The sequence below is a fragment of the Melanotaenia boesemani genome, chromosome 10, assembly GCF_017639745.1.
Source record: "Melanotaenia boesemani isolate fMelBoe1 chromosome 10, fMelBoe1.pri, whole genome shotgun sequence".
In the NCBI taxonomy this organism is placed as follows: domain Eukaryota; kingdom Metazoa; phylum Chordata; class Actinopteri; order Atheriniformes; family Melanotaeniidae; genus Melanotaenia; species Melanotaenia boesemani.
Window position 1 is genome coordinate 37,118,444 of NC_055691.1, and position 27,981 is coordinate 37,146,424.

General features: G+C 44.1%; 1 protein-coding gene across 2 annotated transcripts in view; it reads right to left on the bottom strand.

The window, feature by feature from the left end:
- The window catches only part of vps9d1 (VPS9 domain containing 1), a 45,565-nt gene extending 23,815 nt beyond the window's left edge, over positions 1-21,750 (bottom strand). For both annotated transcript variants that reach the window (XM_041997012.1, XM_041997014.1), the window contains exons 1-10: positions 21,646-21,750; positions 19,870-19,942; positions 18,186-18,383; positions 17,887-18,043; positions 13,363-13,474; positions 6,789-6,851; positions 6,264-6,316; positions 5,227-5,314; positions 4,806-4,888; positions 2,512-2,660 (exon numbers count right to left, since the gene is read on the bottom strand). In XM_041997012.1, coding sequence (XP_041852946.1) covers positions 2,512-2,660; positions 4,806-4,888; positions 5,227-5,314; positions 6,264-6,316; positions 6,789-6,851; positions 13,363-13,474; positions 17,887-18,043; positions 18,186-18,383; positions 19,870-19,942; positions 21,646-21,738 — 1,069 coding nt within the window. In that variant the 5' untranslated portion in view covers positions 21,739-21,750. The remainder of the gene's footprint in view (positions 1-2,511; positions 2,661-4,805; positions 4,889-5,226; positions 5,315-6,263; positions 6,317-6,788; positions 6,852-13,362; positions 13,475-17,886; positions 18,044-18,185; positions 18,384-19,869; positions 19,943-21,645) is intronic.
- Between the last annotated feature and the right edge of the window lie 6,231 nt (positions 21,751-27,981).

Here is a 27,981-nt window from a genome sequence, read left to right on the forward strand (position 1 = left end):
CTGAGGGACTGAAAGGTTTTTTAATCTTAAATATTCTGTATATTTCAACCCATTGCATATAATGTTTTACTTTTGCGATAATAAGGTCTTTGTAAACATGGTAACTCAGCTGGGCAGTTATCCTGGTCCGAAGCAGACTGATTCGCCATCACTAGTTACCATAGTAACTCAACTGGGACTCATTTATGCCACGATGATGGACTAGAACTCTAACTTTGATGAGCCAGACTTATGGAAATTTTCCCATAAACCTGATCCATGGAATACATCTGGGGGATGTGTTTATACTTTAAATATTTTGGTAGAAGTTATTTATGTGTGTAAGCAGTGATCTCTTGAATCGTTTTAATACGTGGCTCTTCAGCTGAAGGCCTCTTCCAGAATCATGTTTCTAAATATTTACCGGCCTCTAGGACACTGCACAGCGTTTCATGATGGTTTTAGTGACCTGCTGCTACAATCTGTGGAGATTCTGACTGTGTAGTTATTGTTGGTGATTTTAACATCCATGTAGACAAGAGGGACAGAGGGACTAAAGACCTGAGTCACAGTCTGGACAACGTTGGGCTGACTCAGCATATAACAGAGCCCACACACACTAAAGGACACACTCTAGATTTACTGGTGTGGAAGGGTGTGGACGTTTCCATGGTTACTGTGTGTGATGTGGCCTGTCTGATCATTACTGTGTTTTCTTTGAGATACGATTCCTGTTCACACTAATGTCTCAATAGAGGTCATCACAAAACACTGTATAGCTGAAAACAGGAGTGGGATGTTTAACCAGGTCTTCTCTTTAACACCTGTCCCATCAGGGGCTTCAGCCAATGAGCGTGTTGCTAGTTTTAATGCTAACATGTTAAATATTATGGATGCTATTGCTCCTGTTAAGGTGAAAGTTGTCTCTGGAAAGAAAAAGTCTCCATGGAGAAATTCCACACTGGTGAAAAATGGAAAAAGAGAGTGTTGGAAAGCCGAGCGCAGATAGAGAAAAACACATCTACAGGTTCATTATGACATAAAGAGAAACTTCACTCTTATAATTTACACCTGAGGAAAGCAGAAAGTCCTGTTTCTCTGACATTAGTAGCAGAAAGTGTCATAAAGCTCGGGTCTTATTCGCTGCTGTGGACAGGACAACAAACCCTCCTGTGTCAGTAGCACCTGAACTTTATTCCACCAAGGCTGCAACACAAAACACAAAACAACTGCTACGATGTCTTCCAGTCAGGTTTTAGACAGCACCACAGCACCAAGATGCTCTGACCGAAGTCATTAATGGCACCACAATATATTACTCCCAACTGGAGAACTTGGTGGCCTCTCTGGTGCTACACTGGTTTAAATCTTATTTAGAGAACAGGAAGTACTTTATGTCAATAGGTAACTTTACATCTGAACAGACAAGAATTACACGTGGAGTTCCCCAAGGTTCCATCCTGGGGCTTCTTCTGTTTAACATCTACATGCTCCCACTGGCACAGGTCATAAAGAACAACATTAGTTACCATAGCTACGCAGATGACACACAGGTATATATTACAATGTTACCAGGAGACCAAGGCCCCGTACAGGCTCTTTGTAAATGTATTGAGGAGATTAATGACTGGATGTGTCTAAACTTTCTCCAGTTAAACAAAAACTAAACTGAGGTGATTGTCTTTGGAGCCAAAGAGAAACGATTAAAAGTCACCACAGAGCTTCATTCTATACAACTAAAAACCACCAACCAGACCAGAAATCTGGGTGTATTGATGGACTCAGACCTAAACTTTGAGAAACACATGAAGGGAACCACAAAGTCAGCCTACTATCAGCTTAAGAACATATCAAGGGAAAAAGATGTGATGTGTCAGCAGGACCTGGAAAAACTAGTCCAGCTTCCATCTTTAGTCGGCTTGATTATTGTAACAGTGTTTTTACAGGTTCTACCTAAAACATCAGTCAGACTCCTGCAGCTGATCCAGAACTCTGCTGCTCCAGTCCTTACTAAGACCAAGAAAGTGGACCACATCAGTCCAGCTCTGAGGTCTTTACACTGGCTGCCGGTCTGTCAGAGGATAGACTTTAAAGTTCTGCTGCTGGTCTATAAAGATCTGAATGGTTTAGGACCAACATACATCAGAGACCTCTTGACCCAGTATGAACCTACCAGAACCCTCAGGTCATCTGGATCCAGGTTCTTATCAGTTCCCAGAGTCAGAACCAGACATGGAGAAGCTGCATTCAGCTTCTATGCTCCACATGTCTGGAACAAACTCCCAGAAAGCCTCAGATCAGCTGAAACACTCAGTTTATTTAGATCCAGGTTAAAGACCCACCTGTTCTCTGCTGCATGGACTAGTTTTTATTTAGAGTCCAGATCTGGATCTGGTTCTTTAAGCTGGAATCTTTAAACTGGATCATGTTTTTCTTTTGTTTTTAATGTTAAATTATGCTTATTTTATGTTAAGCGCTTTAAATCACCCTGTCGCTGAATTGTGCTATAAAAAAAAGCTTGCCTTGTCTTACCTGGATGAAGCAGATTGTGAACGCTGCGTGATGGCCTAAGGGGCATGGCAGGACTCTGAGGGAGGCCTTTGCTCACAATGGGGTAAAGTCTGTTGTAAATTCTGTACTGGTGCTTCCTCAGCAGCTTCACCACTGGATGGTCAGACCGACTGAGGACACAGAAAAAAAAAAGTCAGTTAATCCTCAGTGTCCAGATATATGTAGTATTAAGACAGCATTCAGTTAGACTGCAGATTCTCGTCAGAGAAAGTAAATAACAGTAACAGTTTAGTTCAGAATGAAGAGCTCAATGTTTCCTAACTACAGTCTTTACCCTCTTAGGATGTCTGACCAAGTTAAGGCCCATTTATGCTGGATGCAGAAGATGGACACGCAGACGGACGGACAGTTTCGCCCGTCTCCTGCGTCGGTTACCTGCATAATTTGGTTGGTTTTCAGGGAGCTTAGCTATCTGTTGCTTGACGCAGAAGACGGAGGAATACCACAACAGCTGTAGAAATTGTGCGAGCTTTGAATAAAGACTTTTCTGCAAGTGTTTAGGGCGTGTTGTGCGATTGGAAACGTTATAGTGACGCATTTCTGTTAAACAGGGTCTGAAACTGACGTTGGCTCGCAGGAGTGAACTCTGAACTCAGTGCTGCCCCCTAGTGGAGGAACTGACTTAACAACAATGGTGACATATGACAAAGCTTGAAACAGACGTCGCTATTTACATACGTAAGAGAGCAGAAATGGGCCTTTGGGGGGAGAAGGACCAAAACAAATAACACACCACAACAGGACACATCAAATCAAATAAAACTTTATTTATAAAGCACTTCTCATGCTGGGGCAACACAAAGTGCTTTACAGGAAAAAAAATTATGCATATTAAAGCGTCAAAAACAGTCAAAGTCTTTCATGCAGTTGCGCGCACAAACATGCACATATACACACAAAGCAGCCCTGAGGTTGTCTGGCAGGCCGTTCCACAGACGAGGACCACAACAGCGGAAACCAGCATCTTCACTACATGCCTTTGAAACCTTCAATAGTCAAAGGAATCCACACTTTATACCCTGGTCCTCGGGGGGCCGCAGTCCTGCAGGTTTTCCATGATTCCCCACTCTAACACACCTGATTCAAATCAAATGGATCCAAAAGCCTATCAAGTTCTGCACGGTGACTCCTTAATTTTGAATCGGGTGTACTGGACCAGGGACATGTGGAAAATGGGCAGGACGAGGGCCAAGGTTCCCCACCACTGCTTTATACCTTCCACAGGCAAGAAAAATGCTCATATACCATAAATCTCATTGGAATCTTGAGTTTCAAACTAAAAGCTCTGTGATGGCTGCATTTACCGCCACACATAAGTGGTAACCTGCAATGAACAGTACAACTAATTGGACCGTACCACACCTCAGCATCAACGGGGGGGGGATTCCCCTTGTTAGCTTAGTCACTATGTTTGGTCTTTGGTCTTTGTGTGTCTTCGTTCGGGCTGATCACTATTTAAGTTTACCCTTGTGTCTCATTTGTGAGGTCACTTCGTTTCATTTGTTTGCTCTGTTTGTTTGTTATTTCTGCCACAAGTTGTTTCAGTAGAGTTCTGTTACGCTGACCTCTTTTATGGGCTGATAACTCATTTATTTAGTAAACTGTCTGTAATAATTTTTTGGGGGTTAAAATAAAAACCCTTTCTGAGCTTTAAACTGTCCTTCATTGTTCGGTCCATCCCGAGCTCAAATGTTAACACCAATAGTCCTGACTTAACCTTTGCAACACATCAGAAAGATATTTGCTATCTGGCGGTACAATAACAACTAAAGCCACCGGTGTTTTTTAATCAAGTGCTAGATTAGCTGCGACCAGCGTGATCCGACAGTGTGAAAACAGCATACTCCAATCTGATGTAAAAACGAAGCTGTTTAGCCTTTCAGACAGGCTTATTGACTGTTTTTGAAAATCTGTTCTTCTGTGCTGTGACTAGGGTTAATACATTCAATTATGATAAGGATTTAAGATTAAAAGAGCTGTTCATCTAGCAGCATATTATGCAAGAATAAGCTGACAAAGACACAGCAGACATTCTGATAAGCTCAACTAAAAGCTGGGGCACTTGACACCAAAACACAAAGTCCAACCCCCACATGACAAAGACCTGAAGAACCAAATAAGAAGACTCCTCCCCTTTACCAAAAACCTTGTAAACAGAACAAACAACCAGGAGGGCATGGCTGCATCATCTGTCCCTCCTGCTGTGCTTGTGGGGAAATCTGCTACTCGTCAACACTCATATGACAGCCAGTTACCTGAGGAGATAGGAGACCAAATCTGACACTACCGTGGCATCAGGATTCCTCTTTAATTTGGCTTTCCACTCTTTGGGCCAGTCCTAAAAAGGCGCAACAAAATTCATTTGAAAATGAAGACAAAATCTGAAATGAATTGTGACAGTTTCACTCTTATTAGTTGTTAATCAACATAAATCTGGTTTGTCTGTCGGTTTTCCAGATTGTTGACAGGGTTTTGACTTTAAAAAGTTTGAGTTTAAATGTATATCGAGGCTGTAATGTAAAAATCTATCCACTATTATTAATGTATTAGTGCAAAATGTCTCCAGTTAGCAAACCTTCATGGCAGCTAGCCAACTGAGTAAATTCTAAAAGGTTATAAACTTCATAGTGACCAGTATTATTTACCATCTTTAAAGCACTTTTCTTGCACACTTACGTGGTCTTGCTCATATTCTAACACGTTGGTGTAGAGAAGACGCTGCTCTTGCTCTTCTGGAGTCATTGCCCCAGATGCTGCAAATCTCCTATTATGGCAAACACACAGACGTTTTAGATTAGAACACTTGACAAGCTTGGAGGTATAACACTGATTAATCAGTTTTAACCAAATATGTGAGCTATAAAATCATCGCCACTCAAAGGGTAATCGTTTTGGTGATTTCTGTACATTTTAGCTAAGTTTAATTTATATAAGGACACCACAAACCAAGTGAGTCTGGGGCAAATAAACGTAAAAACTGTATTTACCGAAACAAAAAAATAGGGGATATAGAAGTATCCCTTCATATTCTAACCCAAACGATGAGTTTACCATAGCTCTTCTCATAGTTCTTTAAACGTGATATCAGAGCATGTTGTTTGGATAAATAACAAACTTGAGGGTAAATCTCACTGAACCCCTGCAGAGGTTTATCTTTAGTTGGAGATAATCACAAAAACAGACAAAAGCAACTCATGTGAGTATTTTAAATGCACTTTGGAGCACAAAGACTGTAAGCAACGATATCAGTGATAGGACCTGGGTGGCCAGAGCCAGACCCTCTGGACCTCACTCCCTGAAGACATCCGTGCATGCTCTGACCTAACATTGTTTAAAAAACTGACCAAAACACATCTTTCCAGAGCTGCTTTTAATCAATCATTTTAATTGATTTATGCAAGTATGGATATTTACCATTTTTAATGTTTTGATTTTGCTGATAACTGATTTTGAGTGTCATGAAAAGCGCCCATAAATTAAATGTATTATTATTATTACATTGCTTAAAGATGGAGGCACCAGGAAAGGAAACCAGTAACTGATAATGTCTCTGGACGCACTGCGACAGGCTTTCAACCAGTAATGTGACAAACCTGTTCCACATTAACACAAGCAGCCGTGACTGGCCAGGAGAAGAACAGGACATACTCAGTTCATACCGGAGATTCATATCTAAACTTAATTCAGTCTGTTTGTTAAGAACCACTTTGTACCTGTTGGCTTCTTCCTGTAGCCTCAATCTTCTCTCCTCCATCTTCCGCTGCAGCTAAAGTCAACATTAAGGAAACATCCAGACATCACAGTCCCACATAATCAGCCAGATGTGATGGTAATGGTAAAAAATAGTAATAAAATGGTTTTATTTTAGTAAATGGCAATGCATATATCTTATATTTTACTACTTTTAAGATATCTGGCTATTTTCAGGAACCCAAAACATGATTTTAAATGATTGATGAGGAAAAATAAATTCTTCAAAGTAAAGCTCCTACTGAGCTTTGAGCAAGAAATGGCAGAATGAGTTGCCCCGCTTGGACCAAAGCAGCGTCTTTAATCACCGAGAACTGCAGAAAGCCGTTAAGATCTCTAGATTTTATGACTACAAAATGTCATAACACTGCAATATTTGCTTTCTTCTGACATGCTTGCCATTTGCCCATTTCAACACATAAATCACAACAAAAGCAGAAAACCCCCAAACAAACAAACAAACAGAAGACAAACTGACAGAAGGATACAGCATCCTGCCTGGCTTTCGCTATGATGAGGTTCTCCATCATCTGCCGCTGGAGAGAGAGGGTCTGACCAGAAAAACATGAGAAAATGACTTTAAACATGAATCCACTGAATACCTGGAACCACATTTCCTTTAAAAGAGAAAGACAAGAAACATTCCTGGTGTTTTTATTGAATTAAAAAACTATTTAAAGCAAAAGTTGGGTAAACAAAAGCAAGCTGGTGACACAGCTGATACACAAACTCCCAAATGTCCCGGCACTGAAATCCCAAGACACGGTTCAGAAAAAAGACGGAGGTAAAAAAGCCTCCATCTGTTTCCAGAAGTCACGAGATCCAAAGAGGTATGAAGTCTCTCCACACTAGATAAATTCTACTTTTACTTTCCTGTGTGTCAAAATATTCCTTGCTTCTGTGAACAATCCAACAATAGCAAATAAAACCTGACTCATGATGCCTGAACAGATATAACTCCGGCAGCAGGTTCAGCCGGTCCGAGATGTGGTCCTCTAGGATCCAACTGAGTCTGACGTCTCAGTTTTCAGCTTACAGACATTTCCAAAATGTTTACAACATGTTAGACAAGGGCCTGTTTCAGAAAGAGGTTCAACAAACCGGGTCTAAAAAGAAACTCTGGCTCAACTTACTCTGACTTTCTAGTTCCAGATCAGTTGCTCCGATTGGTTCAATCAATTCCGTGCATCTTTACCCAGAGTTGGGAACCACAACAAAAAGCCATCATAAATGGCGCCCCGATACCTGGATTCACCATGGCAACCACCGACAAAAAGCCAAGGATTTAACTGGAGCAAGAGGCTCTTTTTCAAGCACAGTGAGGTACAGTATTTCGTATAAACGGTAATGGTGCTGCTGAGAGAGATACACCACAAACTTCTACCCGAGTCAGTGTGGAAATTTCAATCCAGCGGTCCACTGACCGAAAATCCAACTTTATTAAAAAACTGTAGAATGTGGGTTAAATTATGCTGACAGAATAAAATCGTAGTTTTAATTAGATTCAGTCCCACACATGGTACGTTCAGTGGCTTACATACATGAATTGTATTGTACTACACCATGATTGGACGTCATATTCAAAATAAATATTCAGAGGCCATTTCTACAGGCAGCCTGACAAACGCTGTTTAAATTATTCAAATAAAAACTGCTGGTGTAAAAACTCAATGCTCAGATTTTCACATACAGAAGCACACTGCTGGATGGAGAGGAGGAAGAGGATGGAGAGGAGGAAGAGGATGGTGAGGAGGAAGAGGATGGTGAGGAGGAAGAGGATGGAGAGGAGGAAGAGGATGGAGAGGAGGAAGAGGATGGAGAGGAGGAAGAGGATGGAGAGGAGGAAGAGGATGGTGAGGAGGAAGAGGATGGAGAGGAGGAAGAGGATGGAGAGGAGGAAGAGGATGGTGAGGAGGAAGAGGATGGTGAGGAGGAAGAGGATGGAGAGGAGGAAGAGGATGGAGAGGAGGAAGAGGATGGAGAGGAGGAAGAGGATGGAGAGGAGGAAGAGGATGGTGAGGAGGAAGAGGATGGAGAGGAGGAAGAGGATGGAGAGGAGGAAGAGGATGGTGAGGAGGAAGAGGATGGTGAGGAGGAAGAGGATGGAGAGGAGGAAGAGGATGGTGAGGAGGAAGAGGATGGAGAGGAGGAAGAGGATGGTGAGGAGGAAGAGGATGGAGAGGAGGAAGAGGATGGTGAGGAGGAAGAGGATGGAGAGGAGGAAGAGGATGGTGAGGAGGAAGAGGATGGAGAGGAGGAAGAGGATGGTGAGGAGGAAGAGGATGGAGAGGAGGACGAGGATGGAGAGGAGGAAGAGGATGGTGAGGAGGAAGAGGATGGAGAGGAGGAAGAGGATGGAGAGGAGGAAGAGGATGGTGAGGAGGAAGAGGATGAGAGGAGGAAGAGGATGGAGAGGAGGACGAGGATGGAGAGGAGGAAGAGGATGGTGAGGAGGAAGAGGATGGAGAGGAGGAAGAGGATGGAGAGGAGGACGAGGATGGAGAGGAGGAAGAGGATGGTGAGGAGGAAGAGGATGGCGAGGAGGAAGAGGATGGAGAGGAGGACGAGGATGGAGAGGAGGAAGAGGATGGTGAGGAGGAAGAGGATGGAGAGGAGGAAGAGGATGGAGAGGAGGACGAGGATGGAGAGGAGGAAGAGGATGGTGAGGAGGAAGAGGATGGCGAGGAGGAAGAGGATGGAGAGGAGGAAGAGGATGGAGAGGAGGAAGAGGATGGGTCCGCTGGGATCCAGAGAGGCTGACAGTAGATCCCTACCCATCCCACACTTACGGAATTGGGATTTGCGACGTGTGTGAGGACTTTCCTCGTGACTCCACACACTGTTTCTGAACGTCCCTTTTACAAGAGAACATTTCAAAGCATCGCAGAGCAAAGAACAAATCTTACTGCGACGTCTAATCTTCAGGGTGTGTCATGGTGGACATGTACGGTTGGAGGCGAGTGACTGCAAAACAGTACTGTTTGATGATGTATTGATATGGAAATTATAGCGTTTGTTCCAGTTCTGAAACATTATATCGCTACGTAAATCATATTCACCTTCTAAACCTCTGGAATGGCGTTTGGTACATACACCCATGTCTGACAGCTGCTTCAGGTGGGACGAGACAGGCAGAAACTCGGGGTTTCTTTATGGGAAACCTGTCGGCAAGGAGGTTCACTTCAAGGAGTCAGTTACCATGGTAACAGACTTGGGGTAAGACTTGCCTCCCCTTCTGGAACAGAAAACCCAGAGTTTCCCTCAACACAGGGTTAACATACTCAGGGTTTCAACATAACACGCTTTCTAGAAACAGGCCCAAACTCCTCAAAGTAAATGATTTTAAAATGTTTTGTTTATGTACAAACAGGTGGGCCGGGCCATAATGAAGCATATTTTTAGATTTTGGTCTGACTACTTGTACAATTGGTGCATGTTGGTCCATTCTTCCTGAAAAAACAAGACTTCAACCTAAATGGTGAACATTAGCTAATCTAAATGTGTTATTTCTTTTTCCTTTCCTTTTACGTATTCTTGGGTAAACGAAAGTAAGGCACTTACACCAACATGCTGAGGTTAAAACAAAGTATTGTGAGCCAGTACGTCGTTGATAAATCCATCACAAACCTGCTTTAATGTATGCTCAGTGCCATCAGAGAAGAAACTAAACGTGTGTGTGTTAGTGGAAGTGGAAACTGTTGTGTAACAGCTAACATTTTATCTGTATTGATGTAGTGCAAACTTTACATGGAAAGACGGGGCTATAAACAACTGTCATAATGGAAGAAAAAAGTTTATTTTACAGTTACGTTTTCTTGTATTAGACACATACCGGTTCAGTACCATTCCACAAAGGCTTTGACATTTGGTAAAGTACACTGAGAAACGTACCTGGTGTTAATTAGCTAACAAAGTTAGCTGTGAACACTTTACCTTTACAAACGTCTTTAGTTTCCTCCAGTAAGAGCGAAGCTCCACTTGTTGCAGAAACATTTTCCTCATCTGAATGACAATTAATATATATATATATATATATTTTAATACACAAAGGGAAAACGAAGAAGTATCAAAGTATAATCGTTTGCGTACAACCGCGGTAACTTGGAAAATATTAAATAAAAATGGGCGCATATCGCTTACCATTTTGCCCCCTTCTTTCTTTCTTTCTTTCTTATTTTTTTCTTTCTTTATTTATTTCTTGGGAGTTTTTCAGTCAAGAGATGAAGGACGGGAAGTAGCGCCTCTGGTTCGCTGACACGACTTTATCTAGCGTGTTAGATGAGCGGTCTCTCCACCGGGACACTCCCCTTTTAGCTCATCAACCAAGCTAGCACAGCACCGGAAGTAGCAAAGAAATTCCAAATAAAAGCACCGGAAGTTGCTGCTTTACTCCCACTTCTACATAATTTCACTTTATTATATGTGGCGCTTTCTAAGTTTTTATGTTATTACAGATTATTGTTTTTTACTTAGATATTGTGGTTGTGATTGCATTTTTGGAGTATTCTGGTTAAGTCCAACTCTAAACATTTCAATTTTTATTAGCAACGCAACTGGGTTATGAGACCATATAAAGTTTTTAAACACATTACACAGACATGATTAGAAACCTGGTGGTTTATGTTCCACTTAACACCATATCCAAAATATGATCAAAATCTGTTCATTGATTTGAGAGCACTTACAGATAATGTAAAGCCAAGAACATACTTTTTAATTTCACATTTGTGCAGGCAACCAGAAGCGCTCTGAGCTTAATTTTTCACATACTTGTTTGTGTCCTATGTTTGTTATCCACCATATTAGATAACTCAGTCTAGATAAGTGCTGCTGATTTTGTAGGGTGTTAAAACAAAAATAAAAGCTAGATATAGATGGCTACAACAGAGGTTAGCATTTGGTTGAGCCTGAGACCCGGCAGGAACAACACCTCAGCAGCGGTAGATGTAAAGCCCATAAATCACATAATGTCTTGTCTTCAAAATGTTGATGTATTTTTTTACCATCAGTCCTCTAACCCAGGTAAAACAGGTCCCAACACTGTCCCTAGCTGTTACCGACATACTGCAGCTTGGGTCATTTTGGGCCTTAGGGCTCATGGTCCGCTGGTGGCACATCAAATAAATAATTTTGTCTTAAGCAGCAAGAACACAAACTCCAATATTAGGTTTTAAATACACAACAAAAGTAATGTGCCGTATTTGTGTCTTGTTGGCACAGATCGCAGCCACTGGAAAGAATTCACTCTCTACAAAGTGTAAATAGTAAACTTGGTCTATACATTAGAAAAGCAGAAAGACACATTTGTGATTTTAACTTACTGGAAATTTAACCTAGATTTAATTATATCATCATATTCTTAACTGATATTTAATGTTTGCTTTATTTATCACACTCATTTAAATCTGTTTTAATTATCGACATAATATTGATTCATTTTATATTTTTTAATTATTGTATAAAATTTATTCTATTTATTATATATTTCTGGGAATTTCTTTTATTGCCCTAATTGGAAAGCACTCTGTGTCGACTTGTTCTTTGTAAATGATCCATATGAGTAAAAGACTAGCTGGACTGAAGGCCGGCTGCCACTCTTGCCCCATCCTGGCGTTTAAAAACAAGCACTTGATGCTGAGATAATGAGGGAGACAAGCGTCAGACTGGCCTCTAACATGTTGATGTCAGATGCTACACGGGCTAACATTGCTGTCACTGCCGTACAAAGTCTAAAACAACTGGAACGCATGTGATACGCATTAATTACCACAAGCATCTGCCACAGCTCAGATGTTCTGCTGTCTGTTCCTGGAAAAAAATGAACGGTAAGTCTGGAATATGTTGTTGAGACAAAATCACATTGATTAATCAATCTGTTGCCTCTAACACAACATTACACTATCCTCAGATTGATTAAGCCTGTCAGCAGGGGACACTGAGATATTTTAAGAAAATATAAAAAAAAGAAAGAGATAAAATCACCTCATTTAACAACCATATAAAAGATGTAAATCCCTGCCAGAACATGGAGACAACACTGACTTCACAGCTGAAGTGAGAAGAATAAGCAAACTACAGCCAGTAAAATGACACAATGCTTTTAATGACCAGTTTGTCCTGATAGCAGCACAGAGCCCAGCCTTCACCACATCAGTCACAGGTTACTGAAGATACAGCAACAGCCTCGCGCTGGACGTCTGCTCCTACATTTTTACCACACTTACAAAGCAGTCTGCTTTATGTCTTCAACTGGTCTACCTGGTCAGGTGTAGATGTGGCAGAGCAGCCACTCTATATTATTGAACTGTTCCAAGCTAGTTCTTAAGTCTTCTATGAAGAGGTTTCCAGAAGCAAACGCCATCCTTATCAGAAGAGATTTGCAATGAGACGCTTGATAATTACAAACTCTGATCTTTGTCATTTTAGCAGAACATGCTACAGCACATGTGAGTAAACTGGCTACTGAAATCAGCTGTTTGTTATGCAGTAAACAAGTTTACTTGTCAGCTTGTTTTTCTTCTGCACCATCTTTCTTTGTGCCACAAAATTACATCAATGCTGAATATTATTATACAGACCAGCTGAGGTGTCTGGAAAAACTCAGACACTTGAAAGCTTTAAATTATGTAGAAAACTGATGTCCTCAAGCATAAGCAGCAGCAACTGGACAAAACACGCCAAAGGTTCAACTCCTTCATGACGGTCTCAGTCATTTTATCCTATTCTGAAATGAAGATGCACATTAGTGATGTGGAAGTCAGCGAACAGCCACACCTCAGTCATGGCATTTCACAAATTTCCCTTTTATAGTTCATAAATCAGAAGGACAGTAACGAATGTCTCACACATACTCCACAGCCTATGTGTCACAGCTGTAAATAAATATAAGGTAATTCCTAAAAATTGTAAATGATTCTGAGCCTCAAACTATTCGCATCATTAACTTTTGTCATTAACCCATAAATACTCCATTCAGGTTTCTGGACAGATGTTAGAAAGAAAAAATATTCAGTAAAGTCTGATTAGAGGGTTCTGTCCTGCTTTGTCTCACTCCATACTTACTAAGGATGTTTTCTGGTAGGCCTGACCAGGCGTGAGCCTTGCCAGACGAGCTTCATAGTTTGCTTTCAACTTCTGGTTCAAACGTGATGCTTCTTCAATCGGTGTCAGCTCCCTGCGGTGCACACAGAAGCAAGAACAAGCAGGGTCAAGCAAACGAGCCATTCTCTGCACACCTGTCAACACGGCAAGCTGATCAATACAAGCTGTGTTTGAAATATCAAACGTCATTCGCTATCCACACTGACTTCTTCTTATCTTCAAAAACACAGACTTGGATTGTTTTATTAACTGGCTGGGAAAAAAAAGAAATCCATTTTATTTCTTCCCAGATGCCACGTTTTCCGTTTCTTCCCCTGAATTCTGTTTAACTCCATAACCTCACATTTTCCAGGTGAACGTGTGGGATCATGAGGTGGATGTAGAAAAACTCAGCTGTTCACCAAGAAAAAGATAATTTTCTCAAAGATATTAATTAGCTGTAGAGGCCTTTATGGAACAGTAGCTGGAGAGGAAAGGGGTCAAAGACAGAGGGGGCAACCTCCAGCAAAGGACTTTAGGTCGGTAATCGAACCTCCACCAGCAGCATGGAGGAGCTGTGGTCTCTGGCGACGACATAAGCCGTCAGCCAGACGAGCTTAGCTCCAGAAACGTACTTGTAATTAATATTTTTGTTTGTTATACGCGTCACATTCTCCTCCAGTAGGTTTGTGGACGGAACTTCTCCAGGTTGGCCTCCTGGACATGGACGGATCTTCTTTGGGACAGCCTCCTGGACATGGACGGATCTTCTCTGGGAAGGCCTCCTGGACGTGGATGGATCTTCTCTGGGACAGCCTCCTGGATGTAGAAGGACCTTCTTTGGGACGGCCTCCTGGACATGGACGGATCTTCTCTGGGAAGGCTTCCTGGACGTGGACGGATCTTCTTTGGGAAGGCCTCCTGGACGTGGACGGATCTTTTTCGGGAAGGCCTCCTGGACGTGGACGGACCTTCTTTGGGATGGCCTCCTGGACATGGACGGATCTTCTTCGGGAAGGCCTCCTAGACATGGACGGATCTTCTCTGGGAAGGCCTCCTGGACGTGGACGGATCTTCTCTGGGACAGCCTCCTGGATGTAGAAGGACCTTCTTTGGGACGGCCTCCTGGACATGGACGGATCTTCTCTGGGACAGCCTCCTGGACATGGATGGATCTTCTCTGGGAAGGCCTCCTGGACGTGGATGGATCTTCTTCGGGAAGGCCTCCTGGACGTGGACGGACCTTCTTTGGGACGGCCTCCTGGACGTGGACGGATCTTCTCTGGGACAGCCTCCTGACGTGGACGGATCTTCTCTGGGACAGCCTCCTGGACGTGGATGGATCTTCTCTGGGACAGCCTCCTGGACGTGGATGGATCTTCTCTGGGACAGCCTCCTGGACGTGGATGGATCTTCTCTGGGACAGCCTCCTGGACGTGGATGGATCTTCTCTGGGACAGCCTCCTGGACGTGCACGGATCTTCTCTGGGAAGGCCTCCTGGACGTGCATGGATCTTCTCTGGGAAGGTCTCCTGAACGTGGACGGATCTTCTCTGGGAAGGCCTCCTGGACGTGGACGGATCTTCTCTGGGAAGGCCTCCTGGACGTGGACGGATCTTCTCTGGGAAGGCCTCCTGGACGTGGACGGATCTTCTCTGGGAAGGCCTCCTGGACGTGGATGGATCTTCTCTGGGAAGGCCTCCTGGACGTGGATGGATCTTCTCTGGGAAGGCCTCCTGGACGTGGACGGACCTTCTTTGGGATGGCCTCCTGGACGTGGACGGATCTTCTTCGGGAAGGCCTCCTGGACATGGACAGATCTTCTCTGGGAAGGCCTCCTGGACATGGACGGATCTTCTCTGGGACAGCCTCCTGGATGTAGAAGGACCTTCTTTGGGACGGCCTCCTGGACATGGACGGATCTTCTCTGGGACAGCCTCCTGGACATGGATGGATCTTCTCTGGGAAGGCCTCCTGGACGTGGACGGATCTTCTCTGGGACAGCCTCCTGGACGTGGACGGATCTTCTCTGGGACAGCCTCCTGGACGTGGATGGATCTTCTCTGGGACAGCCTCCTGGACGTGCACGGATCTTCTCTGGGAAGGCCTCCTGGACGTGCATGGATCTTCTCTGGGAAGGTCTCCTGAACGTGGACGGATCTTCTCTGGGAAGGCCTCCTGGACGTGGACGGATCTTCTCTGGGACAGTCTCCTGAACGTGGATGGATCTTCTCTGGGACAGCCTCCTGGACGTGGACGGATCTTCTCTGGGAAGGCCTCCTGGACGTGGACGGATCTTCTCTGGGAAGGCCTCCTGGACGTGGACGGATCTTCTCTGGGAAGGCCTCCTGGACGTGGATGGATCTTCTCTGGGAAGGCCTCCTGGACGTGCACGGATCTTCTCTGGGAAGGTCTCCTGGACGTGGACGGATCTTCTCTGGGAAGGCCTCCTGGACGTGGACGGATCTTCTCTGGGAAGGCCTCCTGGACGTGGACGGATCTTCTCTGGGAAGGCCTCCTGGACGTGCACGGATCTTCTCTGGGAAGGCCTCCTGGACGTGGATGGATCTTCTCTGGGAAGGTCTCCTGAACGTGGACGGATCTTCTCTGGGAAGGCCTCCTGGACGTGCACGGATCTTCTCTGGGAAGGTCTCCTGGACGTGGACGGATCTTCTCTGGGAAGGCCTCCTGGACGTGGACGGATCTTCTCTGGGACAGCCTCCTGGACATGGACGGATCTTCTCTGGGAAGGTCTCCTGGACGTGGACGGATCTTCTCTGGGAAGGCCTCCTGGACGTGGACGGATCTTCTCTGGGAAGGCCTCCTGGACGTGCACGGATCTTCTCTGGGAAGGCCTCCTGGACGTGGATGGATCTTCTCTGGGAAGGCCTCCTGGACGTGGACGGATCTTCTCTGGGAAGGCCTCCTGGACATGCACGGATCTTCTCTGGGACAGCCTCCTGGACGTGCACGGATATTCTCTGGGAAGGCCTCCTGGATGTGGACGGATCTTCTCTGGGACAGCCTCCTGGATGTAGAAGGACCTTCTTTGGGACGGCCTCCTGGACATGGACAGATCTTCTCTGGGACAGCCTCCTGGACATGGATGGATCTTCTCTGGGACAGCCTGCTGGACGTGGACGGATCTTCTCTGGGACAGCCTCCTGGACGTGGACGGATCTTCTCTGGGACAGCCTCCTGGACGTGGACGGATCTTCTTTGGGAAGGCCTCCTGGACGTGGACGGATCTTCTACGGGAAGGCCTCCTGGACATGGGCTAGGCGTCGCTGAGTCCTGCAGGGGACGTCGTGCAGACAGGAAGCTGCAGAGCTTTGACTCTCGTCCTGCGTTTCTTCTCCATTTGGCTCAGACAGGAAATCTCTGAGTTTAACTGAAAACTGAAAATTCTGCCATATTTCTCATTTTACAACCGATTCCTACTCAATGCTTCCTCTGCCCTTCGCTGTAATGGTTATAAGTTTAATGTGAAGCATGTTGAGTTGTCTTGTACATGAAATGTGACGTACAGACGGACCTGCCTTGTCTTGGTTGAAGCACCGTAGGCAGCAATGACAACCTGAAGTGAAGTTTGACAAATCTTTGAGAGTTTCTTCCATCCCCTCTTAACAGAAATATTAAGAATAACCAGCTATTTTCAGGTGTCTTTACACTCCGAGCATTTTTAGGCCTCAACAGTTCACGTACCGAGGCCACAGGTCCTCGGCGCAGCCGGCCCAGGTTTGAGTCCCGGCCTGGGACCCTTTGCTGCAGGTCTTTGCCTGCTCTCTCTGACCCCCTTTCCAGGCTATTGTTGTATAAAGGACACTAGGGCCCAAAAATCCTTAAAAAAGAAGTGATGTGTTTTGGCGAACTCTTACAGGACTTTCTTGCTCGGGTGACTGAAGAAGGAACGCTGACTGGTACCACGTCGGTAAGGTTCAGCTGTCTCTAGTTCATGGTGGCCAGGACGTGTTAGGCCAGGCACTGGGTAAGGCAGAGCTAACCACCAGAACTCAGCTTTGATTATCACAACAAACAGGTCCAGAAACTCTGGAAACTTTATATTTTATTCTTTCTTTTAATTAATGAATAAGAAAATGTTAAAAAAAAATTATATTATTATTAATTTGAAACACAAAATGTAAAAAGATTTAAAATGCTTTAATAAATGTGTTATAAACCCACCGAGATTATGTTAAATGCCATGTTTGGGAATAAATTGTAATATTTCACTGCCTTTTAACCCTTCAGGTAATTCATGTTGACGTGTATGATTTTAACGTCTGAATTCTTCCCACAGCTGCGAAACCTACGCCAGCCATTATTACTGCAACATCTCAGCGAGTACGCATCTGGTTCAGGTTCCAGTTTAAACCAGTGTCATTTAGACTGAATACAAAAGTACCTGGTTCCAATAAATCTGCATATCAGTGCTTTGTTATTGACTTCAGACGGTATCTGTCATTTGGTGGCGACATGAGCAGACTGGCAGAAACCAGCCCTTACTTTTTACATGTGTCCTGTGACGCCACCGCTTGTAATCTCTGGAAGACTTCGGGAGGCAGAAAAGGGGAGAGTTCTCCGCCGCCATCGGACAACACCCTGCGGTGGCCGGTCTTTGTCGGGCTGGTCGCTTTGTGCTGCGTATCAACATGAGTATCAGCTGCAGAGACAACAAATGGTGATTGGCTTCACGGGTAAAATCACGTGGCAAATACACTGGCTGGTCTCCGGTCTAAAGTTAGCAGTGATTGACTGGTGTGTTTATAGAAGAGATGCTTCTGATTGGAGGGGAATGCACTCACTAGTATTTGCAGCAGTGGCGGCGGGGAGGGCAGCGGTCTGATGGGGCTCTGATAGGCCAGGTAAACCCGAAGACGAGGTGGAGGCGGAGAGGTCAGGAGGGTTAGAGTTCTTTCCTATAAATGACTTGGCTCGCTCCAAACACTGCTCCGCTAGCCTCAGCATGCGCTCTACTTCCACCGCCACCATCTCCTTCTCCTCTGAGGCCACACATGAAGAAAGGAAGTCAGAAAAAGGGATTATTTTCAGAGAATGTGCCCGGGCGCATGCTTTCCTGAGATCTGATTTCATTTTACTAATAACAATCAGCTACTGTATTCAAGCTGATTAGTTTAAGTGAACGATGGAATGATTAACTGGGAAGGGGTTCTGCTCCAGTTCTTCTGGTCCCAGTGAAGAAAGTCTGGTGTCACTGAAGCTAAACACTAAAAACCTCCAATGCTTCTGCTAATATACATATCTGTTAGTGTCAGGAGTAGCTAACATATTACCCATGTAACTGGGAAAAACAGTCAAACTCAAACAGAATGCATTGATATGCAAATCATTTGAACCCTATTCTGACCTGGAAAGTAGAAGAAAGACAACATAAACTCTGGGAAACGTTCTTGGTTTTCAAAAGTTAGAGGCTCATGCAGGAGTTAATGCCAACAAAGTATTTATAAAAAAGTTTGATTGGGCCAACAAAATGCTGGAAAAGTTGATGTTTGAAAAATGAGGGGAATCTGTGACTTCTTCAAACAGATTGTGTTACCTTGGGTCAGATCAGCGGAGTTAAAGTCAGGCCTCGAGGGAGGCTGTCCGGCAGGGTTTGGATGTTTTCTCCAGCACAGCTGAATCAGACTGCAAGGTGCAGAACAAGGTGCTGAGATCCATTTAAACGGAATCAGGCGTGTTGGAGCAGGAAACATCTAAAACCTGCAGGACTGAGGCCGTCGAGGACCGGACACCCCTGAGTTAGATGCTTCAATTTCATTTGTACAGCAATTTGTCTTCTCAGTTTGCAAAGATTTGAAGAATGTTGTTAAAAGATGTGTCGCAACACCAGAGAAGCAAACTCCCGTCTAAACAGCTGCCGTCATCATAAACAAGCTTTCGCTTTTAAAAAAAGAAACGAAAGCTTTGCGTTTGAGAAGTTATTTGGATCAAATATTAAATTAAATATGGAGTTCATGTGATTCGGAAGTCATTGCATTGTGTTTCTCCCATTTTCTGAATGTCATATGAAATGAGAAGGAGGTGACAGCAGAGACGAGACATTTCTAGTTTTATTCTCTGTTCCTGTCTGGATAATTACAGGGCTTTTATGATAAAACAAAGTTTAACCACAACACACATTTGCTCAGCTACACTAAATATATTTGATGCATCTCTGGAGTTAGAACTTTATCATTTTAAATCTGTGCACGTTTACCCATAAAGCAGCAGAAAAACATGCTTTTTCTGTAAACAAATGTTTGTTAGCAGTTATGTAATTCACTTAAATGGCCAACCAACTGAGCTAAAATACTCTAAAGTAATTAGCTTAAAGTGTTGTTAACTTAACAATTTAGACCAAAATGTATTTACTTGAACAACTTGCACAATTTTAAATTGCTAAAGAAAAAGAAATAACCAGAAACTTGGATCTTATACCATAAATACAGCATATTCTGGTTCTACTACTTCACATTACTCAGATCTTACTCTGAGGCCCAGCTTCCTCCAAAAGTGCATGTGATATGTAGTTGATGGTTCTCAGGTATTCACAGTAAGCTTCCTGCAAAGAGACCAGAAGGAGGACATGAGCCAACCATGAGGGTAAAGAATAAACAATGAAATAAACAGAGATTGTTATACGGTGCATTAACAGACTCAGCTGCAGGCTGTACAACCCCAGAGTAGCAAAGTACTTCACATACTGACATAAAGGAAACGGGAGGGAAAAGCAGTAATTAACTTGCATTAATTTCCCTTAAAAAAAACAGTTTTCATTCACAATAGCCTTTACCTCACCATGAGATGTGCTCTCTGGCTTCCTCCTTAAAAGCAAATGTAAATGTACCGATCAGGACTGGCTGGTGTTATGATCACATCACCTCCCCCTAAGTACCTACTGCTATGACACATAGTCATTTAAACACCTCGTTTCAGAGCAAATTGCTTTTGACTGTTCTTTATGTAGAGTCCGCAGCTATTACCCATCTATGAATATTAATTTATTTTGCAAGGTGATAAAATTGTGGCTAACTTTCCCAAATTCTTAAAACTGGAATTGGTGGACTTTTTCACTATCAGCAAAGTTTGCACGTGAACTGTTGGGATGTCTGGAAGTGGAATCAGTCTTTGTTTAGCCATCTTTAATAGAAACATCCCTGAGAAAATTCATGACGCTTGTCAAAAGGAACACCAACAGCTAAGACATCATAGCACACAGCTGGAAAAAACTGAAAGATGGTCCTGTGCCGAACGTAAAGTACGAGCAAATGCAGCAACGCTTCATCAGCTTCACGAGCTCTGCTGGTAACGCAATTATCAGAGAGCAGGACAAGGTAAAAAAGAGAGTAGGTAGTCTACCAGAGCAGGAAAATACAGAAAACTAATCATTCATTCCTAAAACCCATCCACCCACCCATCCACCCAAATGGAGCCCTGCACTCCATACTCCCAGAGTACCCCCCACAGCAGTCCCCGGGAACACGGTCGAAGGCCTTCTACAAGTCCACAAAACACATGTAGACTGGTTGGGCAAACTCCAATGCCCCCTCAAAGACCCTGAAGAGGGTGTAGAGCTGGTCCACTGTTCCACGACCGGGACGAAAACCACACTGCTTCTCCTCAGTCGAGGTTCGACTATCTGATGGACCCTCCTCTCCAGCACCCCTGAAGAGACCTTACCGGGGAGGCTGAGGAGTGTGATCCCCTGTAGTTGGAGCACACCCTCCAGTCCCTCTTTTTAAAAATGATTAATAAAATAATTGAATATTTTAACAAAAAACAAATTTACAGCAGCTTCTATATAAAGTCCATCAGTTAAATAGAAAAGGCACGTGGCCCCTCAAGTTGTATGTGAATGACGCCTCTGGCATTACTGTCGGTTTTAGCGTCACGTTTAAGACACATTATTTCAAGGGGATTTGGGGCCTATTGGTTTATATTTTAAAGCATTTGTAATGCAAAAAAACATATTCAGAGTTTGTCATGGCGATTAATTTACTACAGTGTTGAAAACTAAAACTGACATTAACTAAAATACGTAAAGTAAGAACGGTTCGCATAATAACTGTTATGAGTCGTCTGAGGACGGTTATCAGTCCCAGCAGGTGTGTTTACTGTTTGCTGTGATGTTTAGCTACCTAGCTACCTAGCTGGCTAGCTAACAGCCCCCGCCCCCTCTGTCTCTGTTTACTTTCCCACGCACCGCTGTTTCCGGTCATGTTGGAAGGCGGGAGATTTTCACAGCCCAATTGTCTGACTCAGTACCTTGTGTTTGTTCCCTCCGTCCAGCTGTATTGCAACTTTGGCCATTTTCATGGCATTTTGAAGGGGTTTCACTCCACTATCAGCTGTAGCCATGTTACATCCGGGTCTGGGCTCCTCTCTCTTCTTCTACGGCAGTAAATAAGATGAGATACACTGATGGCGCATTTCTGCCCCCTTCCGCCTACAGTCTGCTATCACAGATCGGGTCCAGTTTAATGTAAAAACTTAACCAGTATCTTGATTTTCTCTCAGATTTCTTGACTAAGAACAGATGAAAGACCAAATGAAGATCATCATTTCTTGAGAAAGGTCTATGATAGTACTTCCTTGGCTACCTACAGTACAGTTAGCATTGCAATAGGGCTTGTATGCATTCAATAGCTCATTTAATAGCTTTTAAAGTTTCTAACTAAAGAATTTCCTTCTGTTCCCTTCCGTTTCTGATGAAGCTCAAAGTCACTGAATGATTAAAATCAGGGAGGTCTGTAGAGAAAAGAAAGAAATTAAACATCTCTTCTCATACAGAAGCACTTTTCCTGAGCATGATGAACCACAGTCACAGTAAGAAAGGGCAGTTATGATGAAGTCAAGACATCACATCAATATAACAGTTGTTTTATTATGACAGTTTCTCTTCTTACATCTAGTCCTTTCATGCATAGGGTCTGCTACAAGGGAGGCATATTGAAAGGCTTTTTTCTAGTATATGCATGAGTGAGGATGGTTTATTTGCAAATTAATCACTTTACTGGACGTCCTGGTCATCCAATACACTGCCACTCACAGTAGAATAAATAAAATATTTATAGTTTTTTCTTATATACACAATGACCAAGTTTGTCTCAGTGAGAAAAAAGGAACAGAAAATAATCCAGCTGTGTTTTAATAGAATAAATTTATTAAAAATATCACTCAATATTATTATTTTATACTTTATAGAATAGCTAAAATAAATAAAAAGCTAAATAAAATTAAAAGTAAAGCATCACTTCACGTCTGCAGATAAAAAAAAATACTGTAAGATTTGGAACCTTTTTTTTATTGTAATTCATGTATCAGATGAGTTCCCTGTCAGAAAGACTTTCAACTCCCATCTCCGGCAGAGCAGGCAGACCTCCCGAGTGAGGTGGGGGACATTGAGTCTGAGTGGGCTGTGTTCTGTGCCTCTACTGTTGAGGCGGCCACCTGGAGTTGTGGCCGTAAGGTTGTCAGGGCCTGTCGGGGCAGAAGCAGTGCTCCGTCAACACTGTGTACAGTGGGGATGGGGGGCTGCTGACCCCAACTCGGGACGGTGGAGGGAATACTTCAAAGACCTTCTCAATCCTACCAACATGTCTTCCGATGAGGAAGCAGAGTCTGGTGTAGCTGGTGCTGGCTCTCCCATCTCTGGGGCTGAGGTCGCTGAGGTGGTTAAAAAGCTCCTCAGTGGCAAGGCCCGGGGGGTTGATGAGGTCCGCCCAGAGGGGGCTGTCTTGGTTGACACCTCTGCAGCATCGTATGGACATCGGGGACAGTTCCCCTGGACTGGCAGACTGGGGTGGTGGTCCCCCTCTTCAAAAAGGGGAACCGGAGGGTGTGCTCCAACTACAGGGGATCACACTCCTCAGCCTGCCCGGCTGAGAGGAGGGTCCGTCAGATAGTCGGACCTCGGATTGAGGAGGAACAGTGTGGTTTTCGTCCCGGTCGTGGAACAGTGGACCAGCTCTACACCCTCTTCAGGGTCTTTGAGGGGGCATGGGAGTTTGCTCAACCAATCTACATGTGTTTTGTGGCATTCGACTGTGTCCCCCGGGGACTCCTGTGCGGGGTACTCCGGGAGTATGGAGTGCCGGACCCGCTTGTACGAGCTGTCTGGTCCCTGTACAACCGGTGCCAGAGCTTGGTCCACATCACCGGAAGTAAATCAGAATTGTTTCCAGTGCGGGTTGGACTCCGCCAAGGCTGTCCTCTGTCACCGATTCTGTTCATAACCTTTATGGTGTGAGGGACCGAGGCCAAGTATGAAGAGAGCACAGGAGGTTTTTTAAGAAAAAGTCTTTGACATTTAATTTTACACACACACAAAAAAAAAATACAAATTCCTAAGTAAAAGTTCTGGGCTCATAAAAGAGGTCAAATGAGCAGAACATCAACATAAGGAACTGAAAACTAACTGACCTAACAAACTGACACACAAGGGAAACTATAAACAAAGTAATACAAAAAAATAGAAAATCTAACTCTCTTTGCCGGCTTGGGCCTCCAACACAGCAACTTCCCCAGGAAAATGTATATTAACTGAAAATAAACCAAATTAACAGGTGACAAGAATGAGTCAACTAAAAGTGTGCACCCAATTAGTTAACCACCCTGTCAAACTTGCTAAAAAAAATGTGAACTATAAAAGAAATGGTAAGTATTACAAATAAAATATGTATTGAATTGACTGAAATGAAGAAAAAAGTTACCAGACCGGGCTCAATGTGTGTGGCTGCTGAAGTTTTAAAATATTCTTTGTTGGCTTTAAAAGATTTGTTCACCACCTGTAAATCAATCATCAGAAGGAAGAGTGTTCAAAAATCCACATTTTTAAAAGAAGGCAAAAACACCAGAGTTTGAGTAGAATTGACAATTCTTTGTTAAGCCAGTAATAAGAAAACAATACATATCTTCTCGAGAAGGAAGCCTGTTAGCTTAGCTTCTGGTCCACTAAAACACAGAAGTGTCGGGAACCTTCTGTTCAGCCAAAAGACCCGCCTAACTAAATTATCCTCCTCATTTATAGTGATACAAAGCATTGTGGCTATGTGCGTGCATGTGGTGAGCATTCATGTGAATGTGTATTTTGCAAGGTGGTCCATCCTTCTTCCGGGAATTTGATTCCTCCAGGTCCTCCTTTTGGGGTACGTCAGAGCTGAAAAGAAAAAGATACTTCGCTCTGCCCTGTTATCTGTCTGCCTCTCTGTGCTGACCTCCTTCTACCTGTTCCCACCGTTTTACACAAAAGGCTGTACTTTTTAATGATTTCTGAGTTACTGGGAAATTCCGTTCTGCTAGGAGTGAATAGATAAGCAAAGAGATACAAAAATATTTACGATTTACTCCCTAGTGGCCATCTAGAACATTGTCAAGGCCGCTAATTGTCAGCTGTTTTCTCAGTATTGAACTCAGTAACCTTATATGAGTTTATGTGAATACACTATCTGTAACCTGCAAAGCAATGATGACAATTAAGCTGTAGTTCTATTAAAAGCAAAGCCTAATGCATGTTACTAAAATCTAAGGATAAAATGTAAATGAATAAATGAATAAGAATGCTTAAATGAGTAAATGAATAATAAATGAGTAAATGAATCAAAATGCTTATAAAAATATTTGCAACACTGCCTAGGCGGACATCATATATGGACAGAACTTCTAGGCGCAGCCGACATGTTGAGGGGATCCGGTTCAGTGGCCTCAGGGTTGGGTCTCTGCTCTTTGCAGATGATGTGGTTTTGTTGGCTTCATCAGGCCGTGATCTTCAGCTCTCACTGGAGCGATTCACAGCCGAGTGTGAAGCAGCTGGGATGAGAATCAGCACCTCCAAGTCCGAGACCATGGTCCTCAGCTGGAAAAGGATGGAGTGCCTTCTCCGAGTCGGTGAATGAGGTCCTGCTCTAATTGGAGCAGTTCAAGCATCTCGGGGTCTTGTTGGAGTAGAGCTGCTGCTCCTCCACATCCAGAGGAGCCAGATGAGGTGGCTCAGGCACCTGGTCAGGATGCCTCCTGGACGCCTCCCTGGTGAGGTGTTCTGGGTACGACCCAACAGAAAGAGGCCCCGGAGAAGACCCAGGACACATTGGACGGACTACATCTCTCGACTGGCCTGGGAACCCCCCCCCCCCCCCCCGGATGACCTGGTGAATGGGAGAGGGCAGTCTGGGTTTCCCTTCTTAGGCAGCTGCCCCCGCGACCTGACTCTGGATAAGCAGCAGATTTTTAAATTAGGCTGAATTCTGGTCTAATATTTATCACCATGCTGGAGTTTAGATGTTTATTTTACTAACAAATGACATTCTTGGAAGTATTTAACATGTTTAATGGGGAGTTTCCACTTTCCATGAAATGGAGTCATTTAGATTCTTTGAAAGAAACTAAATTATTTGAGTAAGTTTGACTTCAAACTATTGAGTTGAACAAACTGAATGACTGAACCTGGATAAACTTAGTTCAGTAACTTCTGACCAACTGAAACGATCCATTTCAGTTGGTTCAGCTCTTTTTACAGTGCTGCTCCTGGTTTCTGTATTGTTCTCTACTCTGAGTTCGCTATAAATTGGTTTTGGAATTTAAGTTAAATAAAATCTAAAGGGGTTTTGAAATAAATGTTAAAGCATTTTACAGCCAGGGACCATTTAAAGTTCATTCTTGTCTCTTGTGTCTAAAGGTGGCGTTTATCTGCAGTGCTGTTCTCTGACACCGAGGCCTCATGCTGACTTCACCGTTCACCTGTCTCTGCTCCGTCATCAGCGCTGATCACTTTCCCATCTGCTATCACAGGATTCTCAGAAACCAGCACGGGGAGAGAAGTCGTCTACGTGGGTGGAAGGAAGTTTAAGGGACGTCCCGCCACCTACTGAACACACTGAGACCAAAAACATTAGACAGCAACCAACACCTCTGCAGCTGCCTGATGTAAAGATTAAACTAAGTATATAGATAGTTTCAGAGATAAAGATAGTTTCAGAGATGAAAACTTATTTGACTCAGCAAAGAGAAAAACAAGGACCTGACGTGTACTAAGCATTAGGGGTGCGTTGTGCTGAGTGATCATACTAATGCAACCACATCCCCTCCAAGGATCAGAGGCAGACTGAGAGGGCCCCAGGCCCCGGGCAACCAGGAGCCACCACAGAGACCAGAAGGAGGCAGAGGAAGGCCACAGCCAGACATGTACAAGCACATAAAAACAAGCCCGAAAACACAAGTCAAAGTCAGCTTTGTCAACAATTCTGCAGCGTACAGGACAAACTAAGAACTCAACTTATGGTTCTCTCAAACTTTGGTGTGATGAAACAAACAGAACCGGTTAGTTCACCGAGTAAATAAACAGGATAGTAAACAGACGAAGCACTGGTCCTGGTCCTGGTCCCGGCCTGCAGGGTCCTTCCTGATGGCAGCAGGCTGAAGAAGCTGTGTGACGGGTGGGCGGAGTCTCTCTTCATGCAGAGGGCTGTACAGGTGAGGAGAGGTGGAGATGTTTGCAGGGAGGTGAGAGGCACCGACGATCTTCTCAGCTGCTCTCAGGATGTGTTGGAGGGTCTTCCTGGAGGACGTGGAGCAGGCGTCGTACCACATGGAGATGCCACTGGTCAGGACGCTCTCCATGGTTCCTCTGTAGAAGGTGCACATGATGGGGGCGGGGCTCTAGCTTTCCTCAGGTTGTGGAGGATGTAGAGGCGCTGGTTGGCTTTCTGGGCCAGTGATGTGGTGCTGATGGTCCCGGAGAGGTCCTCTGTGACATGCACACCCAGGAACTTGGTGCTGCTCTATCCACCGTAGCACCATTGATGGTCAGAGCTGCATGCTGGGGGCGTGGTCTCCTGAAGTCCACAACCATCTCCTTCATCTTCTTCACCTTCGGATTGTTGTGTTACCACCACAAGGCCAGGAGGTCCACCTCACTCCTGTAGACTGGCTCATCCTCGTTGCTGATGAGACCCACCACAGTCGAGTTGTCTGCAGGCTCGATGAGGAGGTTGGAGCTGGGCGACGGTGTGCAGTCGTGGGTCAGCAGAGTGAAGAGGAGAGGACTCAGCACAGATCCTTCCGGGACCCGTGTTCAGTGTAGTGAGGCTAGATATGTTCCTGTCTATCCGAACTGCCTGTGGTCTCCCGGTCAGGAAGTCCAGCTGCACAGTGAGGCATTAACTCCCAGCTGGTCCAGTTTCAGAATGAGAGGTTGGAGGACGATTGTGCTGAATGCTGAACTGAAGTCTATGAACAGGATTCTGATGTTGGAGTCAAGAAGCAGGTCGCTCAACTAAAGTTGCATTTTATTCAAATCTGATGAGAAATCTGCAAATAGAAGTCTTGAATGTTAATTGGCTTCTTCCAGGTGCTTGTTTAACCTGTTGCTAAGATAACACTCTCAGCATCCTCCACACCTTCCCCAGCTTGGTTCGCGAACTGGAGTAGGTCTAATTTCCCATCAATTCGAGTCACAATCTCCTCTTTCAGTATCTTCTCCAAGTTTTTCATCACCAGGAATGTTAGAGCAACTGGTCTGAATTCATTCAGTTCTCCAGGATTATTAGATTTTAGGACCAAAATAACTGAAGTTGGTGTTTTCCAGATTTCATCACTTTTGCTGAA